The sequence below is a fragment of the Stegostoma tigrinum genome, chromosome 29 (genome assembly GCF_030684315.1).
Source record: "Stegostoma tigrinum isolate sSteTig4 chromosome 29, sSteTig4.hap1, whole genome shotgun sequence".
In the NCBI taxonomy this organism is placed as follows: Eukaryota; Metazoa; Chordata; class Chondrichthyes; order Orectolobiformes; family Stegostomatidae; genus Stegostoma; species Stegostoma tigrinum.
In genome coordinates this window covers 35,519,486-35,533,257 of record NC_081382.1, presented here as the reverse complement: position 1 = coordinate 35,533,257, position 13,772 = coordinate 35,519,486, and the positions used below count along the sequence as shown (strand labels likewise).

Below are 13,772 nucleotides of genomic sequence, written 5' to 3'. Positions count from 1 at the left end.
GAGGTAGATGTGAAAGAGCCTGAAGGTGGACACTGACTTCTTAGCTAACTACTTTATCATTTGTGTGAAAGTTACCGGGTGACTGGGGAGATTGGGGTGAGAAAAGTACTTCAAAAACCCTCTTTCCACGTCACCACCAACCCCCCTCTTCCTCCCCCCCCCCCCCCCCCCCCCCCCCCCATGCATTCAGACTTGAACTTTTATTTTTTTTCTCTCTCCAGTGGTGATCTCAGTTGTTGATTAAGCCCTGCAATGTAGTGGTGGCAAGATAGATTTATTGGGTTTTCCAAGGGAATGAGTGGAAAGAACCAAAATGATGGAAGCTTTCCTTGACCATTAATTTCAGCATTACTGAATATTATTGACAAAGTAACTGAAGGTAAACCCCTAGTTTATCTTCCAACACAAAGGGGGAGCCACTCAAGTTAATTGACTTACCCTCAACTCCCACGTGTCGCCGTAAAGGTGAGAGTAATATGAGATCTTAGGAGCTTTAGCATTTGCGTCCTGCTGTGATTTATAATAATCTTGGGTTAAGTTAAAACAAGTAAACACTGGGCTGTTTCCTTTTATCCCATGCACTCAGCATTCACCCAAATGCACAGATTCTGCATTAAATGGTGTTTGTGTGCCCAGAAAAAGCTGAATTTTGTCTCACTTTGTTTTAATGTTTTAATTCAGTTGATCAGAAAATAGTGGGTTTTTCTTTCAAAAAAAAATCTGTAATACTTGTTTCACTGCACTGCAAAGTTGGGAATCACATTTTACTCCTTTTAAATTCATTTAGGGATGTACATTTTGACGACCGGCCTAACATTCATTGTCCATCCTTACCTGCCATCTTGTAGATGAACTGCCGCCTTGAATTTCTGTAGTGAATTAGGTGTAGGTCTCCCACTGTGCTGTAAGGGGACAAATTCCAGAATTTTAACCCAGTGACAGTGAGGAATGACTATATTGTTCCAAATCAAGATATTGAGTGACTTGGAGGGGATCCTGCTTGTGATCTCGTGTATCTGCTGCCTTTCTCCTTCTCAATTGTACTGGTCATGGGCTTGGAAAGTGCTGTCTAAAGAGCTTTGGTGAATTTCTCCAGTGCATCTGGTAAATGATGCAAATTGCTGCTACTGAGCAACAGTGAGGAGGATGCGGTTGTTTGTAGATGTGATACCAATCAGGCAAACTACTTTGTCCTGGAAAGTGTCGAGCTGAATTCATTCATGCAGTTGGGCAGTATTCAGCCACTCTTGACTTGTGCCTTGCAGATGGTAGTCAAGCTGTGAGTTGGGAGAGGGATTACTTCCTACAGAATTCCTAGTCTCTGGTTTGGCAAAAATCATTTGCCTGGCACTTGTCAGCCTGGACATTGTCCAGGTATTGCTGCATTTGGACATGAACTGCTTCAGTATCTGACAAATAGTGAATGGCATTGAACATTGTGCAGTCACCAACAAACTTCCTTCATTTCTGACCTTATGATGGAGGGATGGCCATTGATGAAGCAACAGATGTTGGTTGGGCCTCAGCTGCTGCCTTTAGAAACTCCTACGCTGATGTCCTGGAGTGCAGGTGACTGACTTTAAACAACTGCAACTACCATCTTTCTTTATGCCAGGTATGACTGCAAGCAATGGACTATTTTCCTTGATTTGGCATGAGTTTTGCTTGGGCTCCTTAATGCCACACTTGGTCAAATAAAGCCTTTATGTCAAGTATAGTTACTCTCCCCTCCCCTCTGGAGTTCAGCACTTCTGCCAAGGTTAAACCAAGTTCCTAATAAGGTCAGGAGGTGAATTGCTTAGTACCATGACTGTAACCCCACACCATGTTCTTGAAGGTCTTGTCCAACATCTCTCATTAAGGGAATCTCAACATTTTTCAAATTTCATTTATGGGGGTCACAATGGGAAAAGGTTTAGAAAGCACTGTTCTACTCTGTAAGCCATGTAAGTTCAGATGTCTCACCAAAGATTTGAGCAAAAGTCAAGGTTGACAGCGCAGTACTGAGGAGAGTTCTGTACTGAATGAGGTGCTGTTCTTTAGGTCATTCATTGAACTGTTGTCTCCAGTGAAAATAAACTATTCTGAAGAATTATTTAGGATTAAAGGAGCTCTCCCAGTGTCTCACATTATCTAATTAATTATCACTTTTTGCTGTTTTGTGGGAGCTTGCTGGAACAACATTTGCTGTGTTCCTTCATTATAGTAACATAGATAATTATTTGAAGAACTGTTATTAGGGATGTTGATAGTCTTAAGGACAGCACTGTGGCTCAGTGGTTAGCACTTCTGCCTCACAGCACTAGGGACCCAGGTTCGGTTCCAGCCTTGTGTGACTGCGTGTGTGGAGTTTGCTCATTCTCCCTGTGTCTGTATGTGGGTTTCTGCCAGGTGCTCTGGTTTCCTCCCACAGTCCCAAGATGTACATGTTAAGTGGATTGGCCATTGCTGAATTATCCATTGTATCTAGGGATGTGCACATTGAATGAACTAGCCATGGTAAATGCAGGGTTAGGGTGTTAGGATTGCGGTGGGTCCAGATTAGATATCGTTCAGAGTGTCGGTGCAGACTCAATGGACCAAAAGACACTGTCTGCAGTGTAGAAATTCAATAACTTCTGAAAGAATGGGCAAAACTCTGGAGGATGGGAGTTCGTGTAAACAATACTCAAGTTATCCCTTTTGAACCAAGAAAGGATAGATTGGGCACTTTCTAGGTGGTATGAATTTAAATACTGTGGATACCCAGAGACCTGGGGTTCATGTGCATAGATCTTAATGTCACAACAGGTACAGCAGATAATCAAGAAATCTAACAGAATGTTGGCCTTTATATCAAGAGGACTGGAGCACAAGGATACAGATGTTTTGTTTCAGTTATTCAAAACCCTGGTTAGACCCCATTTGGAGTACTGTGAGCAGATCTGCACCCTACACCTGAGGAAAGATCTTTTTGGCCTTGGAGACAGTGCAGTGTAGGTTTACCAGAATGAAACTTGGACTTCAGGGATTAAGTTATGAGGAGAGACTGTACAGGCTAGACCTGTTTTCTCTAGAATTTTGTAAGTTAAGTGATCTGATCAACGTCTTCAAGATGTTAATAGGAAAAAATAGGGTAGATGAAGATGAACTATTTCCTTTGATTGGGGATTCTTGACCTAGGAGGCATAGTGTAAGAATTATGGCCAGACCGTTCTGGAGAGATGTTAGGAAGCTCTTTTACACATACACATTGGTAGATGTTTGGAAGTCACAGAAATAATAGTGCATGTTGGCTCAGTTTGTTTTTTAAATCAGAGTTCCATTTTTAAGCTGAAGTATTAAGGGATATGGGCCAAGGGCAGGTTTACAGAATTAGGCCACAGACCAGCCATGATCTCACTAAATGGTGGAAGGGAGTTCGGGGGCTGAATGGTCGACTCTTCTTCCTAACTTCCTGTGGGGTTCAGGGATCATTTAAAGTGCTTTGTAAAAACCAGTTTTAAAATAAAGTTTTCTGATCTCTTTTTGATGCTACAAATGGCCCATAACATTTTAGTAACAAGTGAACTGTTTATAACATGAACTGGGACTGGGGAAAATTGGTTAATACTCAGGGAATAATGGGGCAGGATTAGAATCACTAATCCTAGCAGTATTGACATGCAGCTGCACAAAGTTCTCTTCCTGCGAGGAAGATTGGGAGAATATGGAGAATGATGAAATTTGATGTTGTCTTTAATGCTAAGTAGTACTTTGTGAAGTATGTAGCATGGTCATCAGTTTTCATGTTTGGGAGACAAATTTATATTATGTATGAAAAAGGACCAGAAATTGAGAGAACGTGGTTAACATGCTGTGATTAAAATATGACAAATCCCAGTGGAGCAAATTGCCTGTTCTTGTCATGCATCAAATTGTGGAGTGCTCACTTGTTTACTGCTTCATTGGGTTTCTTCTCACAGCACTTTGGTTTGCTTTCAGTCAGTTGTTCATCTGTTCTTTTAGTCATTCTTTCAGCCTTCACTCTCATTATATCCCCCTTTCTCTGTCTCTTTTTTTTTTCCACACCATCTCTACCGTTTTCTTGGTCACTAGTTCTTGGTCTACTACACTAGCTCTCTCACTCACTTAACTATAAGACGTAGAAACAGAAATTAGGCCATTCGGCCCATGTGTCCGCCCCACCATTCAATCATGGCTGATTGGTTTCTCAACCCTTTTTTCACGCCTGCTCCCTGTGATCATTGATCTCTGTGACAGTCAAGAACCTGTCTATTTCAGTCTTAAATATACTCAATGACCTGGCCTCCACAGCCGTCTGTGGCAATGAATTCTACAGATGCCCCACTCTCTGGCTAAAGATGTTTCTCCTTATCTCCATTCTAAAGGGTCTTTCCTTTTGTCTCAGGCTGTGCCATCGGGTTAGACACTCTCCTCCCAATGGAAACATCTTCTCAATTTGCAGTCACTTTCACTTAATGTCCCTTATTCACCATCTCTTGTTTCGTCCTGTGGTGTGCTCTCTACTGTCCCTCGCTTCTTCGCTCCCTCCTCACGCCCTTGCTCCCTCACTCCTTTTGTTTTCTTGCTTCCTCCCAGTGTGCCCCCTCGCCGCCCTGTCTGACGCCAACCCCCCCCCCCCCCCCCCCAAAATATCCTTTTCTGTCTAATTTTCTCTTCTGTGCAATTTATTTGGAGAAATTAGTTAATCTTACTGAATCATTGTTCTGGTTTGTTCTGACATGTTGTTATGCTGACTTTTACAATTTTGTATTTTTGAGAGATTCAACGTAATTTATTGTCTTCATTTCTCTCTTCTTCCCTTTCCTCCTTCCCTACTGCTGCCCCAACCCCAACCTCACTAACCACCCCTTTATCAGCTCAGGCAACAGGAACTGCCCAAGGTACTCCACAGCAAAGCTCTCAACCTGACTACAGTGCAGCCTGGGCAGAGTATTATCGACAACAAGCAGCATACTATGGACAAGCCACACAGCAAGGGCAGGCCCCTGGTCATCAGGTATGTAAATAGTGCTCACCAAACATTGCCATGGTGATTGTGGCACAAAGCCCTGGTGCAGTAATAAACTCAGTGGGTGGTGACAGCACACTGGTAATCTTGTTTGCCTCTGAAACCATTGCATTTGCACCCGAAACCACTCCACTTCTCTATCTCTATCTCCGTCTTAAAGACATCTCATTTACCATGCTGTTTGTAAACCTCCCTCATATTGCCTTCTGGCTTAGTACCACCGTTTGATAACCTGCCTTTGAAGAAACTACATGTTGATGGTGCTATGTGATTGAATTTTCCAGTACTGAAACTTGTTCAGAACACGTGAATATAAACAGTCCTTTCCAATTGGTAAACATTGAACAGTTATGTCAGAAGGCAGTGGACCTGGCTGAAGCTAGGCTTCCTACAATCCCATCGATGTTAACAGTGAAATCGGGAGTTACCCTTCAAAGCACCAGCCCTCAAGGGAAATTTATAATTTGTTCAACGTTTTCCGTGCAAAATCACTTTTTAAAATTGTAACGATCAGTATTGAACTTCTCTTTCCATACTGCTTATTCTGCTTATTTTTTGGGTGAATTGTATTTAATTATATTTTGGTGAATGAAGTTGATAACCTGGTTTTCTTGCTGATGTTTTAGCTTCCTTGTTTGGGCAATATTCCATGGATCGAATGAGAAATTCACCACTATCATGTCCAATTAGTTAGTGGTCATTTGTCCTCTTCCCAGAAATTAGTAGCAAGTAGTATGGTTCTGACCGTAGCAGTGCCAACACACTTCAAGCCACAGGGATCAATCCATTGCTGTGAGTAGGTAACTCTGGCTGTCATCTTTTGCTCTTTCTGACACAATAAGGCCAGTTTGTTAATGGCCTTTGCCATACCCTAGCATAGAGTCATACGGCATGGAAACAGACCCTTCGGTCCCACCAGTCCTGCTGAATGTAATCCCAAACTGAACTAGTCCCACCTGCCTGCTGCTGGCCCATCTCTCTCCAAATCTTTCCTATTCGTGTACATATCCAAATGTCTTTTAAATGTTGTAATTGTACCATATCCACCACTTCCTCAGGAAGTTCATTCTACATGCGAACGACCCTCTTGTGTAAAGAATTTGCCTCTCGTCTTTTTTAAATCTCTTTCCTCTCATCTTAAAAACATGTCCCCAGTCTAAAAGTCCTCCATCCAAGCAAAAAGACAACTACCATTAACTCTACCTGTACCTCTCATTATCTTATAAGCTTCTATCAAGTTGCCTCAACTTCCTACCCTCCAGTGAAAAAAGTCTTAGCCTGTGCGGCCTTTCTTTATAACTCAGACTATTCATACATGGCAAACATCCTGATAAATCTCTCCTGAACTCTCTCCAGTTTCCATAACTGGACTCAGTATTCCAGAAGAGGCCTCACCAATGGCCATTACAACTTCATGACTTCCCAACTCCCATACTCAAAGGACTGAGCAATGAAGGCAAGCGTGCCAAATGCCTTTTTAACTACCCTGTCTATATGTGACGCAAACTTCAAAGAATTATGTACCTGCTCCCCTAGGTCCCTCTGTTCCAGAACACGACCCAAGGGTTGAACCTGATCTGAATATGGCTCAGCTACCATCTGAATCATCTGCCTGATTCACCAAGATAATAGGATTTCCAGCACAGATACAGGCCCAGCTAGGTTTGTTGCACCCTACTTCATTGCACCAATATAACCTTATTCCTTTCTCCCTCATGTTGTACAGCTTCCCCTTAAGAGCATCCAAGCTAGTAGCCTCAACGACTCCTTGTGGTATCGAGTTCCACATTCTGGCCATTTTTAGGTAAAGAGGTTTCTCCTGATTCCTGATTGGATTTACTTGTGACTGTCTGTTATGTATAGATGCAAATTTTGAGATTTCCCAGAAGCAAATGTTTTGTCTCTGCATCAAGCCCCATTACAGTTAAATATATAGAAACATTTACCTGTAATGATGCAAGGAAAGGAGAATTAACTTTATCCTTGTGGTTGTCTGTTAATGTATTGACCTTGGGTGATGGTGATACAGATAAGGAAGCTTCCTGGTCTACATGGAGTTAACCTATCTCAGCTGACCATTGGAGATCTGTTTACTGCAAGTCTCCCTAGTTTTTGTGTAAAAGAATCAACAAAAAAGCAGCCTGGAGATTTGCTCCTGGTGACTTTCAGTGGCCAGTGTTGGGTGAGAAATCGATTGAATTGTGATGTGTCTCATATGGTGATGTTGGTAGACACAGTCAGAATCATGTGGCTAGGATAGTGACTGGCAGCTGGGTATCCAACAGCAATGAGGAAAAAAGAAGAACACTTTATATTCTCCAAGATCACTCAAGTTCTTCCACCCTTCCCAATGCTGTATTCTCGTGCTCCAGAAACTCGGTTCTCACACTCACTGACTATATTTTTCTGTTGCAGGATCAATAATTTGATGTCCTTGAGAAGACATTTGAATCATTATGGGTGTGGAGCCTTTTTTAACAAAAGGTTGAAAAGATTAATGCCGCCTTGATGAAGAAAAACTTATACTTTTATTTCTGAACACTAGAAAAAAACTTATTACGATAACTTTCTAGATTTACCATTAATGGAATAATAGTGAAGTTGAGGGGTGCAGATGTTGTGACTGAACACTTGGGGACCCTTAAACCGATACCATGGTTTGGACAGGCTAAAATGCGAATGGTGGTTTGTTCTGCTTTTTTAATATTTTTTTTTAAGAAGATTACTCTCCTACATCAACAGCACTACAGGATAAGTTTTTAAAGTATAATAGTAGTGTGGATGTGGGGTTCAAAGACGGTGCATTGTTGAACTGTATACATCCCAACGATAGATGGGTAGGAATACTGGTGCTGGTACTGCATATCCTGATGCTCGATAATGGCAACATACGAGTCCCAGGTATCGGTCTGGGGTTTTGTACAGCACAGACCGAAAGGTACTAACGACCACAGTATATATATAATATATATTATATATATATATATATAAAATATGTCTCACTTTTGTGAAACTGTGCCTCCATCCCTATGTGAGTGGGCACTAAATACAAAACTGTGTTGGACTGGTAAATTTTTGTACTAGTCTATTAATTCTACTGTGTGGGGAGGGAGGGGGAAAGAAGAAAAAAAGTTAGCACAACAAAAACTTCTTTTTATAAGGAGTTGAAAATGAGAACTGTGAATAATAATTTAATACTTTTTTCCAAAATACATGTTTTACGTAGGTGACTGTCGGCAAAGATGAGGATTTAAAAAATGTATTTTAAAAAAGACAAAAAAAAACTAATCTAGGCACATTTTGTAATTGAATGAAAATTGAACAGCAGCAGGGTGCACATCTGTACGTGGATGTAATGGAAGAACACCACCATTCGCACTGTAGTCTGCCTGCCGCCCCCCCCCCCCCCCCACTTCCCACCCCCACCTCCCCTCAAAGTCATGGACTGTAAGCATGTCTGAATGGAGCCTCAAATGTGCTAAAGACTTGATCATACACTTTTTTTTTTCCTGGCTCTCTAATTGTACCTGTCTGTGTAATTGCCTGATGAAAAAAGATGATACAATTAAATAAAAGTACAGGTTTTATTTTTTAGTATGAAAAAAAAATACAAAAATGGTTGGTTGTTTGGTATACACCGCTCTCAAATTTGGACTCAGCAAAGTCTCCACGAGCCATGCTAATGACTATTTTTTAATTCTTATTCTTATGTGGTGTGATCTAATATGTATGATTATGTTTAGCAAGTGAATGAATCCTAGTATTAATTACGTATGTGAAAAAATTAAGTTGATTAAAAAAGGGATGTTATTAAGTTGAAGCTGTTTAACTTGTAGTATTTGCCTTTGTACAGTTAACAGTGTAGATAACCAGGGACTTTGGTTCTGTTTTTAATGACCTGAAGTTTACTGGACATTCCGTTTAAATTGTACTGATTTTTTTCTATTAATGCTCGAAATGTCTAACTTTGAAAAGTGTGACTGGTTTAAAAAGAGAAAAAGCAGCTCTGCACAGCATGTTAAAGAGATGTATCCCTTTTATTTTACTGACACTTGCATTTTACACTCTATAATAAAATATCCACAACATTTCTCTGTGGAAATTTGGCCTGACTTTTTGGCTTTGCTTAATTTGTTGATGGTACGGAAAGCTGCCCTGTGTTCAATGGCAATATCCTCTTCCCTCCACTGCTGCAATTAAATCTGTCAGAGCTTTATTTCATTACGGAGCCCTTGGAAAAGGACTAAGTCCATGATGTAGGATTAAAGCTGCAACAAGAGTTCAAAGATTGGAATAAATCTAGGCATAGTGATAGAGATATTGCTGTTCATGGCTTATGAAAGCTCTTGAAGAAATATCCCAGAGTTAAGTTAATTTTCATGTTTCTGGGCGAGGTTGAGTTTCAGAAGGATATGATACAGTTAAATTTGGGTAAAATAACAATTGCTGTACTGAACTTAGAACTGTGTTGTTGCAGGTCCATGCCAAATTATCAGATTCAGTTGTGTGTGTCTAGTAATTTGGGGCTAGCACTGGGGAAAATGACTGTGGAGTTTTGTTTTGTCTTGGTTTGATTGAAGTTCTTTGGGCAAGTGAACCTGCCACCCATGCCTCATCTGATGAACATTGGCTCTAGCCCCATATTTTGTGCTTTGTACTTTGTTTCTTTATCTCAGAGGGTAAGCTACCTAACTCACCAGTCCATCGTAATAAAAGCACATTTTCAGCAAAATGAGAATGGGGAAAAGGAAAAGTGGACAATTCTACAAGTAGGGAAGAATAAAATGTGAGGATGGTCCAGGGAGCAGGGAAATGTTTGGAATGTGGGAGGAACACAGTCATAGGGTTAGTATCAATCAAATAACATTGACATTACTGTATGTAATGTAAAGTTACAAAATATTGTGGCATTGACAGGAGATTGGAGAATCGCTTATTCACTCAGTTTGTTTTTGTCACGCTAATTGCTGAAGTTATCAGAATGGCTGTTGCCTACTTTCTTGTTCCATGAACTATAAGGAGTTGTAGATCATTTTTATATCAGGTGGCACTCTATGCAATGTGGGTTGGATTCACAAGCTGTATTTCTTTCTTTTAAAAAAGATGTAATCTTTTAAAAGAGTATTGTCACTTTATCCCTTTTGAAGTCAATTTTTCCCATGTGTCTGACACTAGATACATGACTGTGACCTTAACGCTAGAGGAGACCATGAGTTTCATGAGCAAAGAAGCTGTGAACCAGCATCTTACCATCATGTGAGACTTCAAGAATAACCAGTGAAAGATCTCAAATCATCTGCTAAATGTTTTTTTTTAGCATCTGCCTCAGGCTCAAGAATGATCTGAGTTTATTGGTATCACCCTACCATCTCTCTCAAACCTCTGGTCCCAACTATAATTTCCATAAAAGTCCTTAAGAAAGACTTGCATTTGAATAGTGTCTTTCCTGACTGCCAGACACCCCAAAGTGTTACAGATAAAACAAAAATACAAAGTACAGACACTTTTGCATCATAGGAAATATCCATTTATCCACAGCAATCTCTCTCAAATAGCAATGTGATAGGTGATCTGTTTTTGTTGTCGGAGGGATACATCTTGGCCAGGCCACTGTGGAGAAACCCCTCCTTCTTTAAATTAGTGCTGTGAGGTCTTTTGCGCTGACCAGAGAGGGGACTTGGGACCTCCATTTAATATCCCATCCAAATGACTACCTTTGAAGTACAGAACTCCCTCAGTATTGCATTTGGGAAGGCCAGCCTCAGTTTCTGTGCTGACATCCTGGAGAGTGGAAGTTGACGGGTAAAGCAATGATTCAGTGTGATGCTGAAACACTTGTGAAGGTATATTGAGGTAATTGATCTGAAAAGAGGGCATCGCTAGATGTGCTGGATTCCCTCTGGGCTACAGAGAAGGGAATTCAGCCAAGGTTTACACATTGAATATGAGAGAGCTGTACTTGGAAGTTTTATTTTGGGGTGAGTTGGAGAAAGCATATTCTACGATGCCCTCCCCCACCAATACTGGCCACAAGTACTGTCCATTGTCATTTGAAGTGACCCAGAAAGAATCTTTAGCGCCAACAGCCCCTTGGATCAACACCTTCAGGAGAAATGGGATAGTTCACCTTGATGCAATAATTGGTAGAGGCCTAGTGATTTCACCAGAAACAACAACTTTTTAAAACAAGGTGTCACAGGTCTTGGGTTGTTTAATCACCTTGAAATTATTTGGGGAGTGAGTAGAACTGGATGGATTTGGGCCATTTATCTGAATTAAGATAGTTATCAGTTCTCAAGGTCAAACAACTTTTCAATGAAGTGCAAATGACATGCTGGCTTCCATTTGGATTTTTGCCCATTGTTGTTGTGTGGAGGAGGGCAGGCTCGGCCACACTGAGGAATGACTGACACAGTATTGTTGATATCTTGCAAATAACCAGCAGTCCTTAATAACCCACATGTAATTTTTTCCTTGAAGCCTTGGCGATAAGTGTAATAATTGTACTGACTGTTGATCCGATTATCCGGAGGGTCTCTTACTAGAAGGAAATCCTATTGTAACATGAAAGAGATGCTTATCTCCTTTTGATTGGATGTATCTTGAGACATGGTTTGTGGCCGGTTGCAGGTGGCAGCTAGCTGGCCTTTCCTTTTCTTTGTGGTCAGCCAGGGTCGTCGCCTTGGCGCCTCCAACCTCCACTAACCAGAGGATTACTTATGTCCATTCATTTGTTACTTAAGATGGGCAGCCGCCGAGGTGATATCACACCAGTTTGAGGCTTTCCGAGGGGCTATCTTGTTCTTGCAGTCAGATGTGGAGGGATTTTCACAGCGTGGCTCAGTAAAGTAAGCAAGCTTTTTATATGTCTTGCCTCCAAACTGCCTTTCTTCCCCCCGACCTCCATAAATCCTTTTAGTTTTCTCTTTTCCTTTCCTGAGGAAAGTAGCTTGTTGTTGTGATATGTCACTCTCTGCTGCTGGCAACCCTTTGCTTTCTTGCAGTGATAAGCATTCATGTGTAAGCTTAAATAATTGGTGTTGGCTCCTCTCTGACATGGCAGCATGAGGTGTTGCAGCTACTGCTAGCCCTGTGCTCTTGACTATTAGAAGCTGGGGTTTTGGAAGATTTTCTTTCTCCTTTCTATGCTGAGCAGTTAAAACCAGTTAACCACTCTCTCCCAATGGGATCAAATACCTCAACACTCCAGTTCAGAAGTTGCTAATATTTTATTTGAACAAGCAGTGCAAGAAGTACTGAGTGTATTAGTGCACAGTTAGTGCTGAATCGTTCCCTGGGCTTGAAAAAATAATGCAGCTCCCACTTCAAAAAATAAGTTAAATGCAATTTCTTTGTTTTTAGGTCAGGCACAATTACTGTTGCTGCAGCAACATAGGAGATGATAGTTTGGTCCTTTTGAGCCTGCTCCACCATAGAATGAGATCATGGCTGGGCAGGATTGTGGTTTTAACTCCAGTTTGTTGACTGCTTCCCCCATTTGCAATGTTCCCTCTCCAGCTATTCAGAGGGTCTGAGTACGCCGATCAGTGTGCAAACAGAGTTCCAGCTCCAGTTCCACAAGCTGCTGTTACACACAGACCTCGAACTTGATCTTGAATAAATTTAATGACCCAGCTCAACTGCTTTCTGGGACAGAGGATTCCACAAACAGCCCTCATAGAAAACGATCTCCATAGTTATTTGTTGCCATTTGTGTAAAGGCACCAGAAGACAGTCTTCAAGTGTTGGAGATGGGCAGTGAAAGGGAACCTTGTCTGGTTTCATTTCAGCCTACTCCCATCGCTTAGTCTGTTGGTATTAAAGGAAGTCATAGCATCCATACCAGCTGGTCAGTGAGCTGAGCAGATATTCTGAATGAATCCAGTCTATTCACCTATCAATGGACTTGGCTTTTGCGGAGGTCACTCAATTGTATCTTAAAAGTAACCGAAACACAGTCTTTTTTAAAATTTGCCTGAAGAATTAAATTCTATCTTTGATCTTGAATCAGGTATTCATCTCAGTCCTCTGCGCTTGAGAACCCAGCATCAGATTTCTATTCTTTAGTTATTACTGAGTTTGTTGAATCCTGATTCTGTACAGTTTTGTGTGGTAATGTTTAAAGAAAGAGGTTAAATTTATTTTGGATCCCATCACAACCTCAGGACATATCAAAGTGCTATGCAGCTAATAGAGTATTTCTTAAAATATAGTTATATTGTGGCTTAGCAGTTTGGATGCTAAAATCTCATAACTGTTTCATACCTACGCAATCTAATATAGTGATAGTAATCTAGGGATAAATGTTTAGTGGTTGGGGATGGGGTCCCCTTATTCTGACTAGTGCCATGGGATCTTTTGCATCTACCTAAGAAGACAGGCCTCATTTAACATCTCATTCATAGATGGGTAAAGCCGCACAGTTCTATTGGCATACAGATGTAGATTTCTAGCCGTGTCATGTACATACACATGTATCATCCTTTTTAAATGCAAAAAGTTTCCATGAACTTTGCAGTTTATTTTATGCAAATAAATTGTGTTATTGATTTAATACTGTCTGATGTCCTGTCATTTTTCAGGGCAATGATTATAGAGAAGCAAGGGTGGGGGATGTGATGCTTCTGTGGTGGAAAATCCCTTTCTCTTTTGCTTAGAATAGACATTGCCCACTTTTGAAATAGCACAATTGATGAAGGACAGGAAGAAACAGGCGCGCGTGTGTGTGTGTGTGTGTGTGTAAGATGAGGATAGGATC

At 41.0% G+C, this 13,772-nt stretch overlaps 1 protein-coding gene across 4 annotated transcripts in view; it reads left to right on the top strand.

Moving 5' to 3' along the window:
• The window catches only part of fubp3 (far upstream element (FUSE) binding protein 3), a 111,985-nt gene extending 102,859 nt beyond the window's left edge, over window positions 1-9,126 (top strand). For 2 of the 4 annotated variants that reach the window (XM_059638185.1, XM_048559015.2), the window contains exons 18-19: window positions 4,863-5,002; window positions 6,741-7,403. In XM_059638185.1, coding sequence (XP_059494168.1) covers window positions 4,863-5,002; window positions 6,741-6,818 — 218 coding nt within the window. In that variant the 3' untranslated portion in view covers window positions 6,819-7,403. Of the gene's footprint in view, window positions 1-4,862; window positions 5,003-6,740; window positions 7,404-7,429 lie in introns of those variants that run through there. The other 2 variants (XM_048559013.2, XM_048559014.2) reach the window with 2 other exon arrangements.
• The last annotated feature ends 4,646 nt before the right edge of the window (window positions 9,127-13,772 follow it).